General features: G+C 35.2%; 2 protein-coding genes across 2 annotated transcripts; one reads left to right on the top strand and one right to left on the bottom strand.

Annotated features, from left to right (window-relative positions):
- Positions 1-882: 882 nt before the first annotated feature.
- Positions 883-8,894, bottom strand: LOC122610019 (protein TOPLESS-like). Its single transcript, XM_043782991.1, has 25 exons — positions 8,760-8,894; positions 8,480-8,659; positions 8,262-8,375; positions 8,022-8,180; positions 7,717-7,891; positions 7,490-7,613; positions 6,962-7,071; positions 6,702-6,870; positions 6,502-6,611; positions 6,349-6,418; positions 5,684-5,757; positions 5,493-5,588; positions 5,303-5,398; positions 4,981-5,108; positions 4,667-4,901; positions 4,044-4,205; positions 3,870-3,959; positions 3,637-3,783; positions 3,199-3,309; positions 2,929-3,108; positions 2,699-2,827; positions 2,511-2,606; positions 2,242-2,430; positions 1,405-1,574; positions 883-1,324 (listed from the first exon to the last, which is right to left on the bottom strand). Exons 1-25 carry the CDS (start codon positions 8,837-8,839, stop codon positions 1,114-1,116), a joined length of 3,405 nt encoding a protein of 1,134 aa, XP_043638926.1. The 5' UTR covers positions 8,840-8,894; the 3' UTR covers positions 883-1,113.
- A 2,060-nt stretch (positions 8,895-10,954) lies between these two features.
- On the top strand, positions 10,955-12,360 carry LOC122610709. Its single transcript, XM_043783676.1, has 3 exons — positions 10,955-11,561; positions 11,722-12,078; positions 12,194-12,360. The coding sequence occupies exons 1-3, from the start codon at positions 10,955-10,957 to the stop codon at positions 12,358-12,360; spliced, it is 1,131 nt and encodes a 376-aa protein (XP_043639611.1).
- The last annotated feature ends 545 nt before the right edge of the window (positions 12,361-12,905 follow it).

The following is a 12,905-nucleotide window of genomic DNA, read 5'->3' as shown; positions in this document are numbered from 1 at the left end:
CCTGGATGGGAGGTGAAATAACAGAAAACCATTTGCTGTTAACAGCATATTAGATATATAATCAAGAGCAATAATTGGGTAATATTCAAGAGCAATAATGTAATATTAACATATAATCATTTTCATGCTATTTTACATTTTGTTTATAATATTCAAACTTTTAAAGGTTATGTAATAAGATTGTATCGGTATTTGTAAAATTTTGAGATTGTAATATTAATTTTGTTTTCTTTACCAAAAAATGTGGGTCGAACTGTCTTAATCCATACCCATTTGACCCGTATTACTAAAATTACGCGCTTGGACCCGCTCTTGTTTTTACCTGTTACCCAAATCCGTCCAACCCGCCCATATTGTCAGGCCTAAACAGATGTATTAATTTTACCCCGTCATCATTCAATTTCACCCTGAATCTAGACCCACTTATCAAGATATGTTCGTGGGAGTCATATTGGGTGCTCTTAGCAACCAATAAATTTTCCAAATATATATTTAATAAACTATAGAGCTTAAACCAAAATATCAAAAATGAAACAATGTATTATTAAACTAAATATGTTAATATAAAGCAGCAATACATCATTCCATCTTTATCCAAAAAAATAGGAAAAATCTTTTATAGTTAAAACAAGTTCAAATGGACTGTGTCGCAGTGTTCAAGCCATTTAAGCAGAGTTCTTAAGGTTTATATTGTTGTTTTTTGCTGATAAACTTCATGCTTAAGTTCTGATCTTGATCATATAGGTCTTCTGATTTTAATTTTACCATATGTTTAACCAATTCTTCACGTAACGCAATTAAAAAACAAGAATCGGAAACATGCTAAATGGATCTTAAGAGAAACATAAGATCGAAATTCATTCAACACAGTATCTACAGTTATGTGGTAAAACATTATGTATTTCAGAGGCTGAAAGGTCAAACATGTTTTGAAACATCCCTATACGGTGATTAAACAACAGAACAAAAAACTGAATATCTGAACCATGCAACATTAGAATCCAAATATCTGAAACTAGTGCTTTACACATACGGAACAAGTTAGATCTACACATCGCCAACTAGACTACATTTTCCTTGAGACGCCAAAACTGCTGCGATAAAACAATGCTGTTATCTTTGAGTTTGTTCTGCACCCAGGCCTCCTACTGAACTAGCTGCTACATTACCTGGTGAACCGTTATCAGCCGGTGGTGGGACCCCCCATTTGCCTTCAGATTCCGTAGGCTCGAAAACATGGACAGCACCATCTGAAAGCCCTAATGCAAATTGATTTGGTTCATGTGGATGTGCAGCAATTACCAATGCATGCACATTTGCATTGCTGAAAGGAAAACACAAGTTTGAGACTAGGAGAAACAAAAAGAAAGCATTTTGACGAGTCTTCGATGGACTCCTTTTTACCTTGGGGTGTTGGAAGGAAGATATGCAGAAGGATTTATACGACACCGCAGACGAAGGTTAGAAGCAGTAAACACACACACGGTTGCATCCAAGAAACTTGCATATACCAGCTGACTATCACATGAAAACATTGCATGTGATATGGGAGCAGAAGATTCGCGTGCAAGCCACTAAGAAAACAAAACAGATCAGATTCCCAAGTTCATCACAATGAAGAAAACAAAATTTGAGGCGGAAATTACAACCTGCTTATGAATGGGTCGATTTGGTTTTGTGTTTTAGCTTTTAGGTCGATTTAATAAAGTTGGCTAAATAATGAGTCCAACATGTTGAAAGTCGTATGAAGGGTATTTTATTGCACACTAAGTTTCAGATTATTATTCTCATAATACTTTGTTCTCAAACATACTTAATGCACTGACTTTCATAATAAATAAAAAGATTCCAACACATGGGTTTGTCACTGAAAAAATCGATAGTCTATTCGAGGTAGCAATTTCCACTTATTTCTTACAAATAGTCAAATAAAGAAATAGGTGGCCAAAGTAAGAAAATACTCGTAGCTTGCAAAGAAACAAGGTCAAAAGTCAACCAAAGACCAAAGTTTATGTTAATGCATGAAGCCTCCAAAAAAATTTTGTTAGAACAAATTTATTATTATTAGAATTGTAATAAACTAACATCCAAGATTATATTTGACAAAGCAAAGATTTATAAAAACAACGGAAACTTGACAAAAAGTATAATGGGTCAATCTGATATCCTTTCTTACCAAAATTTACCCATTTTCCCAACCCCTATTCCACCTCTAGCAGAAGTCAGAAGTAGAGGAATTACCTGCTTTACACATTCAAGCTTTGTTGTTTCATAAACAGCAAGTTGGGTCTCATGTACAACAAGAAAATGGGTTTGATCATTATGAAACTGCACCCGGGTGTCAGACAGCGCTGTTGGTGTTCTTCCTGGTGGAAGTTGCAAGTATCTTGCTTTCTGCTTCTCCCATCCATCAGAACTCCATACACATAGCTGAAACATACAAAAATATGAACAAAATGAATCTTGATAGCAAATTCCCTAGATTATGAAATGTCACTGATCATACTAACCTGAGAATCTGCCCCGGATGAGACTAAAACGTTGAGTGCATGAGAGAAGGCAAGACCAGTGATTCTTTTGGAGTGCCCTTTAAGTTTACTTTTGACCTTTAACACAAAAATGGCTATCAGCATTCAAGAAGGAATATCAAAACCCAAGAAAGACCAGATGTGATGGCTTTTATTGAGATTATTTTTACCTCATCTACACGAACATTGTATATCTGGATGGTCGAATCATCCATGCCAATAGCTATTATATTGTTGTCTTGAGGATGAAAAGCAAGAAAAGTAGCTGCTGGTGGTGGAGGCATGAAAGTTGTCATTGTCTGCAAAACAGATGAATTGAACATGGTATTATAAATATCAAATCAATTTCGGATTCAGTAAATAAAGAAATCTTTCCTCCTGGTGTCTATAACAAAATTACCTTGAACGTCATCATGTTGAATAAAGAAATCTTTCCTCCTGATGCTGACATTACATAAGAATCATTTTTGGACAGCGCAAAGCAGGAAACAGATTCTTCAGGGTTGGTCTCAGCAACGTCATTTGTCATCAAAATCCCGGTTGAAGGTTGCCATAATTGAGGCGAAACACTGGCCGTTGCCTGCATAAGAGTAATTTTAATTCCATATGTCAAACTTTGGTAATTTAATCTCTTTTCTTGTATAAACGAAGGAAGTAGAAGCCACCTAACCTTGCCATTTGAATTGCGCTCGCTGCGCTGCCATTTCCATAGCAAATGAATAGCATTCGATGCTAATGCCAAAATAGCACTTCCTGAATTAGTATAGATCAATCTTGATATCTGCATATATTCAAACAGTTTAACCCATTACGTTCCTAGTCAAATGTCAACATTAATTAAAAATTCAAACGAAAATCAACCGGTATCCATTTTAACAGTATGAAATTACCAGCTTTAGTAAACCCACACCACAAATATGTTGGGTGAATAGTGGATTTTCAGCTAGGGTATGCACTACCAGAGCAAAGAGTTTCCTCAAAAATATACTAAACTTTTATAAAAAGTTAAATTACACCATCATAAGTTTTTGTCCAGAGTATATGAACAAACAAAAGAACCAACAGTATTATAACTCTACCATATAAGTATATTATAACACTGGTATACCTTTGTTACTCTCATGTTTTCTGGGAGTTTCAGCGACCGACACTGAGAAGATTCATTTATTTCAGTGAGTTTCCAAATCTTTGACTTGTCATTTGGTTCTTCAGTGATTTTTGGTTTCACATCTGCCATACTTCTACTATCTCCATTCTAGCAAAAGAATACTTGCAATAGTTTTTAAGTGCAAAAAATAACGTATAAGATCAAAAAATTATTAAATATTCTGTTGAACTCACCAATCCCGAGATAGAACCAACAGAGCCAACCCTTTCTGCTAGTCCAGAACTGCTAGCAGCGGCAGCCGCTGATACTGTGTTTATGGTAGGCTGCATATGATAATGCAATCATCAAACTGTAATATAATGCAAACTACAACTTTAAATTGCACTATGTTTAGCTTTGATAATTACCTTTGAAGGTTCAGGAGCTCTTGAAGAAGCATCATAGGAAAGGTTTTCAAAAGTTCTAAGCAGTCGGAGACCATCGGAATTTGATAGAATTTTGATTCCATTTTCTTTGGCGGAAACAGCCAAGAGAGTACCATCTTTGTTAAACCTGATCCGTGGGCTCGCCTTCAAGTTGGAGTTATGAACAAATTAGATACAGAGATGCTCAAAACTTGTTTTACATTATGAAGGTGATAAATTGGACCTACTCACTTATGGATGGTTTATTCGGGTTATGTCTTTATTTCCAACGGGTTAAATGTGTAAAATGAAAATAAAAAACTTAGCTAAAAGGCAAAAGGGTCAAATGGTGAGTCAAACAGGTCGAAAGTTTCTCCAAGTTATTCTTAAAAGCATAGAAGCTCCTAACATTTATTTCATAAGATTATATTACTACTATTATCATACTTGATACACTGATAGATTATTACAAAGTTGGACAAATGGAGTTTCTGACAGGTCAACCCAATCAACCTGGATCTGTTTCTACCCATAGATAAATACTCATTTTGACCTGCTAGAATGCTAGTTCACCCCCCGACCAGCCCACTTTTTCTTCTCTACTTTATGTGATAAATAGTACTTACCGGAAGACCCCCGCCAGCGTCCACACTCGTTAAAAGTTGAATATTATCCATATCCCAATATTTGATAGAGAAATCATCACCAGCTGCCAAAAAGCGGTTTTTAGTTGTATCAAACTGTACAACGCCTAATGATCGTTTACGGAATCCAACGTAGGTTCTTTTCACTGCTCCTTCACTTTCATTCCATTCTACAATGTGGGATTCCCCTTCTTTGCTGGTCCCACACGAAAATAGTCTGAAATAATCCAAAAGAAAGTTACAACCTTGAAAGTAAAATGACTGTACAGCTATACATTAATCCAAGTGCACCAAACCTTGTTCCGTCGGCGCTATATGCCATTGTTGTGCACCAACGACCAGGGGCCTCGTAATCAACCCGAGATCCCATATTATCGTATAGCCATGCTTTTATCTTGCCATCAAGAGCCGTTGAAAATATAAACTGTGGCCGAAAACGAGTGGAAGTGCTTAGAGAGTTAGATAGGTGAAACTGTGAAAGATAAAACTTCTATTGAAATTTTAAAATTTTGGACAAAAAATTTTCCATCTTAATCCTATAAAATTTACCCATTTTGAACCAACCTGTAGCCAGCTCATTTTGTAACATCTAGCAAGAGCTAGTTAAAAATAATGTACCTGAATGTTTTCTTTGTAGTGAGGACATACGGAATACACTGGAGCATCATGACCTTCGAAAGTGTACTGTTTCGCACCCGTTGCTGCATCCCATACCTACAAGCACAAAACACACACACAAAAAAAAAAATCTATTAGCTAAAATATAATATATTGCATATGAACAGCCACAAATATACTTCAAACAAACCTTGATGGTCTTATCATCCCCACAAGTTATGACACAGAGCTGCTTATTAGGATTGGAAAATGCAAGATCATTTACTCCACCAACATGAGCTTCGATCTATAAATGAAACAAACTAATTTTTACTAAGATTAATGGTTCACAGAATCACAGGGAGAGAAAAGTCAAAGTCACCAAAATGGAACTACATATACCTCAAAATGTTGCCTCACGTCATCCCTACCGTGATACGAATATATTTGAACAATGTGCCTTGAATATGCAACTCCTGTTTGCATAAAATCACCAGAGCAGGGGTGTCAATTTTTTATTTTTGTTTCTTCAAAAGGCAAAAATCAACAGGCCCATAAGACACCTATGTCTCAATTGAGACTTGAATAGTTGAACTTGTAAGACTCACTCGCCCATAAAATTATTACATGAGTCGATGCTGATCCATTAACTTGTGCTCAGATTGATTTGGGTTGAGTTTTATCTCAAATGGTCTAGTAAAAAGGTTTAGCTAAAAGAACGGGCAATATATATCATAAGTCATCCAAAGTCCATATTTATTGCATAAGGCTTCCCAAATCGTTTGGTTATTACAAGACTTGAGTTGTTATCACTATGATAACCTTTTGTAATCACAATCAACACATTAAATATTAACTAGTTATGACATAATTTAGATGAGGGACGCAAAGGTTTTGTGTGTCGGCTAAATCTGGCTCGGCTGATATTAGCAAATGATCAGTTCCAAGCCAAACTTTTTCCTGAACCATAACCAAGCCCGCCATTCCGCTAACTCTTAAAATCACAAACAGATGAATTATCCATCCAGTGCACACTTCATAAACTAAAATTAGGTAGCAGGACTTACCAAACAACGAACCATCTGGACTCCAGATTACACGATTTACAGATACACCAGGATCTTTTACAAGAGCAGCCTGGAATCAGTAAAATGTTCAGAATATTAACATACTGGAAGGTTTGAGAGCTTTTACTAGTGATTAAATCGACATAAAAATACCTGCAATGGCATTGAACATGCACTAAGATCCCAAACTTTGAAATTTTTAAGAACCAATTTTTCTCTTGAGCCAACTTCCCACAATCCTATGTCCCCCACGTTTGTTCCAACTAATTTAACAGATTGATCAATTGACTAAGGTCAGTATCTACTATATAAAAGAAGATAAAGTAAAAGCCAAATATAGTTGACTATATTACCTAGGAGTAGAGTTTGTTGTATAGGATGAAAATCCATGCTCATCGGAGATGAACCCTGATTTAAAGTTCGCGCAACGGTCTTTGGCAAGTCGTCGGATGGGTCAAAAGCTTGACTATGACTGGCAAGTCCCTGGAATGCCAACGGCAACATGTTGACAGGATGGTTGACCTAAGTATGTATATAAGCAACCATAAAAACCATCAATCCTGTACTCGTAATCTATATAAGAGTATAATCCCATTAATTGAAATCAAATTACCTCATCGGTTATGCCCATGGGCCTTGGTCGTTTGCTCACATGTTCAGAATCCGCAGATGGGAACTCTAAAGACGGGTTAGTTGGTGGGGTCCTTGGATGCTTTAATCCAGCTGTAAATCTCAATGGACCACAATGTGTAAACACACCAATAAGCAACCAGTGTGATTTAACAGCGACAATATGGGTGGATCAGTTGTGTTGAGTAATGGGTAAACAGGTAAAATATCGAGTATGCATGAATTCTGGCTGGGCCAACTGACTCAAACTTATCTCTTAGTTTTACAAAGAAAAATATGTTGCACATGATTACAACAAGATGTTGCTGTAAGCTATCACTTTTAATTAAAACAGATAATTAATGCATTTGATACATTTCATTATATTTTAACCCATTTGACCTGTTTGACCATTTAACATGCTTCCTTTTCTAGTTATTCTTTTTAGCTTAACCCATTTCACCTGCTTGACTTTCAACACATTTGACTAAAATTGTCCCCTCTAATTAATGAATAACTTTAGATCAATAACCTGGAATAGATGGACCACCAAGACCAATTGCGCTACCAGAAATCGCTGGATGAGATATTGTGGGTGGATTAGACATCCAACCAGCAAGTGGAGTTGGAACAGGAGCTTGTGTAGGTTGAAAGGGCTTAAAACATTAAAAAGAAACAGAAAAGGATATGCAAAAAAGTCAAGGAAAGTAAAGAAAGTGACTAAAATCAATTAGTTAAAGAAAGCCGAATAATACAAACCCCGTGTCCTCCTAAAGGAGGAAAGCCTCCTGCTTTTGGTAACCCAAGAAGTGAATTGTTTGCAGGAGATGGAGCACGTGCACCATTTGGTTGTCCACATGAGTGATCTAAAAACAAAGTTTTAATATCTGGATTCGGTCTGGGGGATTTACAAAGCTGGTGCTGCCAATTTAAGCTGCAAAACACACAAATATCATAGACATTATGTGATACTGAATGATAAGAACCAGATAATCAGTTGTAATTAAACGTAGTGTTCGGAGATGGCATTTGGGCTACCGCCTGAAGTTGTGATATAGTATCACCTTTGATTTATGAGAGTCCGTAGCCTTGAATTCTTAAGGTTGGGAAACTGCAACTTGTCCCGAAACAACGGATTTGCTTCAATAAGCTTCTTGAGCTCAACCAGCATTATACCCCTGGCTGATTTCGTATCTCCATACTTTGAAAGTTGTTCGTTCTCTCTAAAACAAAATCCGAACAAACAATTAAAAAACCACTCTTAACAACACTTCCTAATACAATAACATTCTTATTCACAATACCTAAAATTCTCTAATGTCAATAGCTGAGTAATTTCCTTGAAAAGCTCTTCATTAAATGATGAAAACACTTTAAGATCCTTCACAAGGATTTCCACCGCCTTTGACCGATCATGCCTAATAAACAAATTCAAGCACATTTCATTGATCAATATATGCATACCAAAAACAAACAGTACAAACTTGCTTAAATTACATCTTATGAGTTCAAATGGGCTTACTTATCCAATGCTTCAAGATACTTTTGTTTCCTAATTTCGAAAAAGATCTTCATTGAATATCGATTATCGTCCACCTTAGTAAATCCAGAAAGATACTTCTCAACCTCATCCCAATTCCCATTATGAACTTCATCTTCAAAATACTTCATGTTAAAGAAAAACCCTGATTCTTGTTCAAGCCTTTCATAAACCCCATCAAAAAATAAAAAATCAGAATATCATGTTATATTACACTAAAAGTACTAAACAATAACAACGATACACAATCCTGCACACTTACTTATGTACACTATCTTTAAACTTTTCTTCATCAAGAAACTGCAGGATCAAGAACACTAGCTCTCTACTTAGCGACGACATTGTCACTCGGTCGTTGCTAAATCAAAGCAACATTCAAATAAAGCAAGATCTGTAAAATCCTAATACACAAGCAAATATAGTACTAAATAAGTAAACTTCTAAAAAGCCGAAATAGAAAATTTAATTTAAGTTAATGCAAGAAAAACCCAAATGGCCAAATTTAATTATATACTAAAATACTTTTAAAAAATAGCAATTATTATAAATAAAATAGAAACAGAGCCAGACCCAGAAACTAGATCCTCAAGAACTTGACCTAAAAATCAAACCAAACAACAAAAAAGATAACAAACCAAACAACCCATTTAGGGATGAGCATGCACCGACAAATATAAACAATAATTACATAAAAGCATAACTCTTTTAAAGCAAAAATATAATATTCTTTATAGAAAATAAAAAAGTTTATATCTTTTTGGTGGATCAAACAAAAAGAAAGCAGCTTTCAATTACTGGGCAAATAAAGAAAGGCGAAAATTATAGCTATGGCTTTATTACCAATATATACATACATCTATAAATTTAAATTTAAATATATATATATATACACACATAGATATTAATTATAAAATAAATATAATATTAAGAAAGACAGGCGGAGCTCAAACCTTAAAAAACACAACAAAAATCAGTTGATGAAGCTTTTCTGATTAAACAAAACATTTACTACTTGCAAGAAATGCTGAATATATATAGAAGAAAGTTGATACGTACAATAGCTTATCAGTTATAAGTTCAGTAAGTTATTGATAAGATGGATGTGATAGGTGAAAAGTAGGAATTAATGTGGGTCCCAATAAGCCGGCTTGTAATCACGCGCTGACAGCTGTGACTTGAACAAGAAGTACCGTTAGTCTACTGTACTCCCCAGGGTATTATTGACATCTTATCCGTTGATATGATCTGGAAAAATATGGACGGTTGAGATATGATGTGATTACATGAAACGTTTAGGTCCTTCCGCACTAGATAATTTCTTTTTTGAAATTTCTTTTTTTATTTCGTTTAAAATACGACAAGATGTCATTAAAAACTAGAGAGGTTAAATATGGGTCGGATCTTGGTTTTAATTACGAAGATGCCATATTTATTGGACTTTGTGCGACAATAAATTTTGTATATTTGTATACGAGATATGAGAAATTGAAGATATCTCACATGAAAGTGAAAAAGTAAGTTGAGGTGGCTACTTTAGGTCACTTTCTTTTGTGATTTATTCTATGTGATGTTACCTTTTTTCAACTATACTCGTGTGTTGATTACTTGGTTTAGGTAATTAAATATGCTCAAATAATACAGTGGTGGTGGGGTAGTGATGACGGAGGTGGTGGTAGATGACGGTGGTGGGGCGGCAGTAATGACGGTGATGGGGGTGGCGATGATGGTGAATGTAAAAGTAATTGATATTAAAAGTGATATTGTAGTTATTTTAAGTGTTGTATCTATATTGTAAATTATATCATTAAGTGTATGTTATAGGTAAATTAGATTGAGAGTTTAAATTATTGAATAAATGAGAAGGGTATTTTTATTTTTCAAAGTTAGAAAGTTTAAGAAGAAAAATTAGTTGATTGTTTTATTAGATTACTCATTTAATTTCATCTCATTAGAGGTGTCTCGTTTTAAATATTTAAAGTTTTTATTTATCAAATTTGACCTTAACTATTTTTTATTTTTTTGTTATATAATAGTGGATGAAAATTATATTAATTGATTGAGTTTTAGATATATTTCATTTGATATTAAATTTTATCAACAATTATATAACATAAAAAAATATAATTAAGGTCAAAGTTAAAAAAACAAATACTTTAAATATTGTTAGGGAGGACGGAGCGCCTAGGGGAGGGAAGAGGTACCGGGCCGGTACCGGTTGGCACACCGCTTCGACCCCCCGGTACCGATAGGGTGGGGAGGGTTGTGCCGGTTGTTTTTGATCGTTAGGAGCGTGAAAAAAAGAAAAAAAAAAGGTCCCACTCCAACGTCTGTCTCTCTTTCTCTTTCTCTTCTTTTCGTTTTGTTCCTTTTTTTTTTCTTTTTCTTTTTTAAAACAGAGCACAACACGCACACACATATATTATCATATATACACATATATTTTATCAAACAACAATCATGAACCCTTTCTTCAACAATCCTATATTTTTGGGAAACGGCCCAACACCCCCAAATATGCAATCGGACTCGAGTTCATCCGACGAGACGAAACGATATATTAATCTCTTCACAATGGTGCATTATGCGATTGAACAAGATGTCCGCGATACTGCCTCCTCTTCAAGAAAGTATAAAAACAGAGACAATCGTGTTGAGTCGCACGACCGTCTTGTCCGAGATTACTTTGCCGTGGAACTGAAATTTGATGAGGGTTTTTTTAGACAACGGTTTCGGATGAGTAGACGGTTGTTTTTGAAGATAGCTACAGATTTGGAAAGCAATTTTGAATATTTTCAAAGGAGAGTCAACGGTCGTGGGGAAATGGGGTTCTCGGCTTTACAGAGATGCACATCTGCAGTTCGCCAGTTAGGATACGGTAGTAATTCTGACAGTTTAGATGATTACTTAAATATGTTGGAAAGATCGTCACGTGACACCCTTAATGCTTTTTGTGACGGAGTCATAAGGTTATACCGACATAAATATTTGCGTAGGCCAACGCGTAATGATATGCAACGCATTTTTGATCATCATGCGTGTTATCATGGTTTTCCCGGCATGTTAGGTATATATTTACTTATATCACGGTTATGTATATATATATTATGTAGTTTAGTTAATAATGTGTATATATATATTACGTAGTTTAGTTAATATTTTCGGTTTAACAAATGTGTATATAAGGAGTCTTGATTGTACACACTAGGATTGGAATAATTGTCCAGTGGCTTGGCGTGGCCTATACACGCGAGGTGACCATCACGGGCCGACGATATCGCTTGAAGCAGTTGCGTCACAGGATTGTTGGATTTGGCACGCATACTTTGATATTGTCGGTTCAAACAACAACATTAATGTGTTGAACCAATCTCCTTTATTCAATGGCTTTGAAGACGTCACATCACCGGTGGTTCCTTTCACTGTAAATGGAACCGAATATAAGTACCCGTATTATCTCGTGGATGAGATCTACCCAAGATATGTGATGTTTGTGAAAACGATTCCTCATCCAGCCGGTGAGAAAATGATTCGATTTGTTAAGGCACAAGAGGCTGCAAGGAAGGATGTGAAGCGAGCTTTTGGTATTATATAAAAAAAATAGAAAATACTTAGTGAACCGACACGACAAATGGAAAAAAAAACCCATCCGTAAGATCATGTATGCGTGTTGTATTCTTCACAACATGATTTTAAAAGACGAAGACCACGCATTATGTCCTGATTATATTCTAGATCCCCCGGTTGCGCCACAGCCATCGGATGCTCAGCTGGCAGAGATACAGGACCCAAACGTTCACGAAGATCTTCGGATGGATCTCATTGACCATATTCATCGCACATTCATCCCGGGCATCGATCACTAATTTATTTATGTATTGTGTTGTCGTTTCATTTAATATTGTAGTTTGGTGTTTTATTTTGTTGTTTTATTTTGATATAGTATTAGTTTTTAATTTATTAAATAAAATGTTTTAGTTTTTAAAAATAAATAGAAATTAAATTAAATAGAAAATGATGGATGGAGAGGGGTGGTGAGGCATTACTAGCATTAGGGGGGGAAGTAAAATCGGGGAGAGGTGCCAAGGCGCTCCCCCACCCTTAAAAATAATTTATTTTTTATGTAGACCGATGATCGAGCTTGTAGTTAGTTTTTGTCTGTACAGATGTACTAAATAAATATAGTTAGATACTTAATAATGTAAAACGAAATTGAAAACAAAGTTTTAGATAATATAAGATAAAAATAAAAATAACTAAAAGGGATTCAAGTGAGCTGAATTTTAATAGAGTTCTTCAAACAATTTATGATAGATGAATCATTTAAGAGCCTTTATTAAAGTTTTTATAAAACTGGTAAAAATAATTATCTTTACATTATCAATATATAAAAATAGATTTATGCTCTTGT

This window comes from Erigeron canadensis, chromosome 8 (assembly GCF_010389155.1).
Source record: "Erigeron canadensis isolate Cc75 chromosome 8, C_canadensis_v1, whole genome shotgun sequence".
Taxonomy (NCBI): Eukaryota; Viridiplantae; Streptophyta; class Magnoliopsida; order Asterales; family Asteraceae; genus Erigeron; species Erigeron canadensis.
The sequence above is the reverse complement of the archived record's forward strand: the minus strand, read 5'-3'. Positions and strand labels throughout refer to the sequence as shown.

Coding starts and splice junctions, on each gene's coding strand:
- LOC122610019 (XM_043782991.1), bottom strand. CDS start 8,839: ATGTCGTCGCTAAGTAGAGAGCTAGTGTTCTTGATCCTGCAGTTTCTT. Junction 2,828..2,928: donor TCAACATGATGACGTTCAAG/GTAATTTTGTTA, acceptor TCTGTTTTGCAG/ACAATGACAACTTTCATGCC. Junction 2,431..2,510: donor CATCCGGGGCAGATTCTCAG/GTTAGTATGATC, acceptor TGTATGTTTCAG/CTATGTGTATGGAGTTCTGA.
- LOC122610709 (XM_043783676.1), top strand. CDS start 10,955: ATGAACCCTTTCTTCAACAATCCTATATTTTTGGGAAACGGCCCAACA. Junction 11,562..11,721: donor TGGTTTTCCCGGCATGTTAG/GTATATATTTAC, acceptor ATAATTGTCCAG/TGGCTTGGCGTGGCCTATAC. Junction 12,079..12,193: donor GGATGTGAAGCGAGCTTTTG/GTATTATATAAA, acceptor TGATTTTAAAAG/ACGAAGACCACGCATTATGT.